Source organism: Poecilia formosa, unplaced genomic scaffold (genome assembly GCF_000485575.1).
Source record: "Poecilia formosa unplaced genomic scaffold, Poecilia_formosa-5.1.2 Scaffold554, whole genome shotgun sequence".
Classification (NCBI taxonomy): domain Eukaryota; kingdom Metazoa; phylum Chordata; class Actinopteri; order Cyprinodontiformes; family Poeciliidae; genus Poecilia; species Poecilia formosa.
In genome coordinates this window covers 128,321-130,421 of record NW_006800493.1, presented here as the reverse complement: position 1 = coordinate 130,421, position 2,101 = coordinate 128,321, and the positions used below count along the sequence as shown (strand labels likewise).

At 37.5% G+C, this 2,101-nt stretch overlaps 1 protein-coding gene across 1 annotated transcript in view; it reads right to left on the bottom strand.

The window, feature by feature from the left end:
- Window positions 1-2,101, bottom strand: part of cemip (cell migration inducing hyaluronidase 1) — a 213,119-nt gene that overhangs the window by 136,944 nt on the left and 74,074 nt on the right. The window contains exon 8 of the mRNA XM_016665182.1: window positions 117-308. Within this exon, the coding sequence (XP_016520668.1) occupies window positions 117-308 (192 nt within the window). The remainder of the gene's footprint in view (window positions 1-116; window positions 309-2,101) is intronic.

The following is a 2,101-nucleotide window of genomic DNA, read 5'->3' as shown; positions in this document are numbered from 1 at the left end:
ATAATGTTTATGATACATAAAAGATTAAAAAAAATACATTGGGTCTAATGTAGAACTTGGAAAGATTTCTAACTGAATGACACTTAATAATTGCTTTAACTCAAAAGGTATCTTACCTTTGATTTTCACTTGGTTGGACATGCAAGTAGGACATGGCAGCAGGGTAAACTCCTCAGCTTGGTGCATTGAGTAGTCTGTGCTGGCCACAACCACTTGATCACCAGTCCTCCAACCTACCACCTCATCACTAAGCTCCAAGATGGTGTTGTCTGTTAACATATCGATTGAGAGAAAGACCTCTGGACGAACTACAAAGTGGATAAAGAAGAGTAAGAGTCACTCTTGGATTCAAAAGCATCTGGTGTCAATCTATTTTCTAGATCAGCGTTTCCCAACCCTGGTCCTCAAGGCACACTAACCTGCATGTTTTGATGGTCCCCTGCTTCAACGCACACCATTCAGATGATTATAATTCAGCAAAACCCTGTCAATCAGCCATCAACTGAAATCATGTGTGTTGAAGTAGGGGAACATTTAAAACATGCAGATCAGCGTGCCTTGAGGACCAGGGTTGGGAAACACATTCATGTACCCAGTGCAAACTTCCAAATCCTAAAAACAGATTTTGTATTTTGACCAATCTTTTGTAGTACTCAGGAAAAATAACTTTTTAATATGATCATAATCTTTCAGGGGTTTTTTTTTCTTCTGATGTCTGGCTGCTTTTGCAATTAATTTAAGTTTTGCGCAAGGGGTTATGAATATGACTATTTTCAATTATAAAGGATTGATTGAGTAAAAGCAATAGCATTAGCTTTGTTTACTGATTGCTGGACCTTCTCTAAAGGGTCAGCGACCTTTGCAGCAGGCTCCGCCCTGATAGTTTCTGTTTGTTTGAACCAAGTTATTTTGTTTCTCGTTATATTTCTTTTTGGACTCTTCCCCTCTATTCGTCGCCCCTCTGCCCACCCTGGTTGGGTTGTTTTTTCATTTTGGACTTTTTGAGAGCATCTAGTTGCCCGCCCTTCAGGGGGGGTACTATGAGGATTTGGTTTTCTGTGTCCTTATTTAGTTCTTGTGTTGTCGCATCTTCTACTTGATTGCCCCCAGTTGTCCCTTGTTTTCCTTGACTACCCTCTATGTATTTAATGTCACCTGTGTGTTCGTTTCGCTGTTGGATCCTAATCTAAAGTTATGTCGTGGGTGTCTGTGTCTGCCTTCCCTGTGCTACCAGTGTCTTAGTTCCTTATCTCATTGCTCACCTGTACTGCCTGGACTTTGTACTCATCTGTGACATACACAACAAATCCAGCAGGCCCAAATGAACTCTGTCAGATTTGATTTCAACACTTTTAAAGTGTCCACACCAGAAAATGTTAATTTAACTCTTTTGGAGAGTTGGTACCTTAACTCTAATTAAGTGTCAAATACCAAATTTGTCTGGAGTTAGTCAAGCAGCACTAACTTGGTGATAGATTTTAAATATTAACTCTCCCAGAGTATTTCTTTTCACTTTGTCAGAGTTACTTGTAATTAGTACTAAACAGGTGTGCTTTTTATTATTTTGAACTTTTAAGAATTCTTTGGGAAAATAAACATTTAATAAAGAGGCAATGATTTTCTCAAATGTATTTATTTCAAAACATGCACCATAATTAGAAAACATATAACAACGTGGAATAAATTTATACTTTCATGTTTCACATGTCGCATATCAGCTGTGCAATTAAAAAAAAGCATGCTTAGTACATTTTTCTTCAGTGCAGTTTGTATGACATTGTTCAAAGTACAAGGCAGAAAAAGTAATGCCTGCAGTTTATGTAATATGATATAGTACATTTTCTTTAACACAGGTAGATTGCTGGATATTACAAAACAGGCCAACCTGGTATTGTCAAGTTCTCCTTTAACTTGTGCAGCTTTCCCACTTGAGAAGGGATGGACACATCAATGAAGACTTTTATCAACTGGATTTTACTCCAAGGACCAAGCAGTTTTCTTCATTTATTATCTGTTTATCAGTGTGTTTCAGGACATTGTTTTACAGTTGGTGCAGAAACAGGTAAAAACCTTTAAAGTGCAACATTTAAAATTAATATTT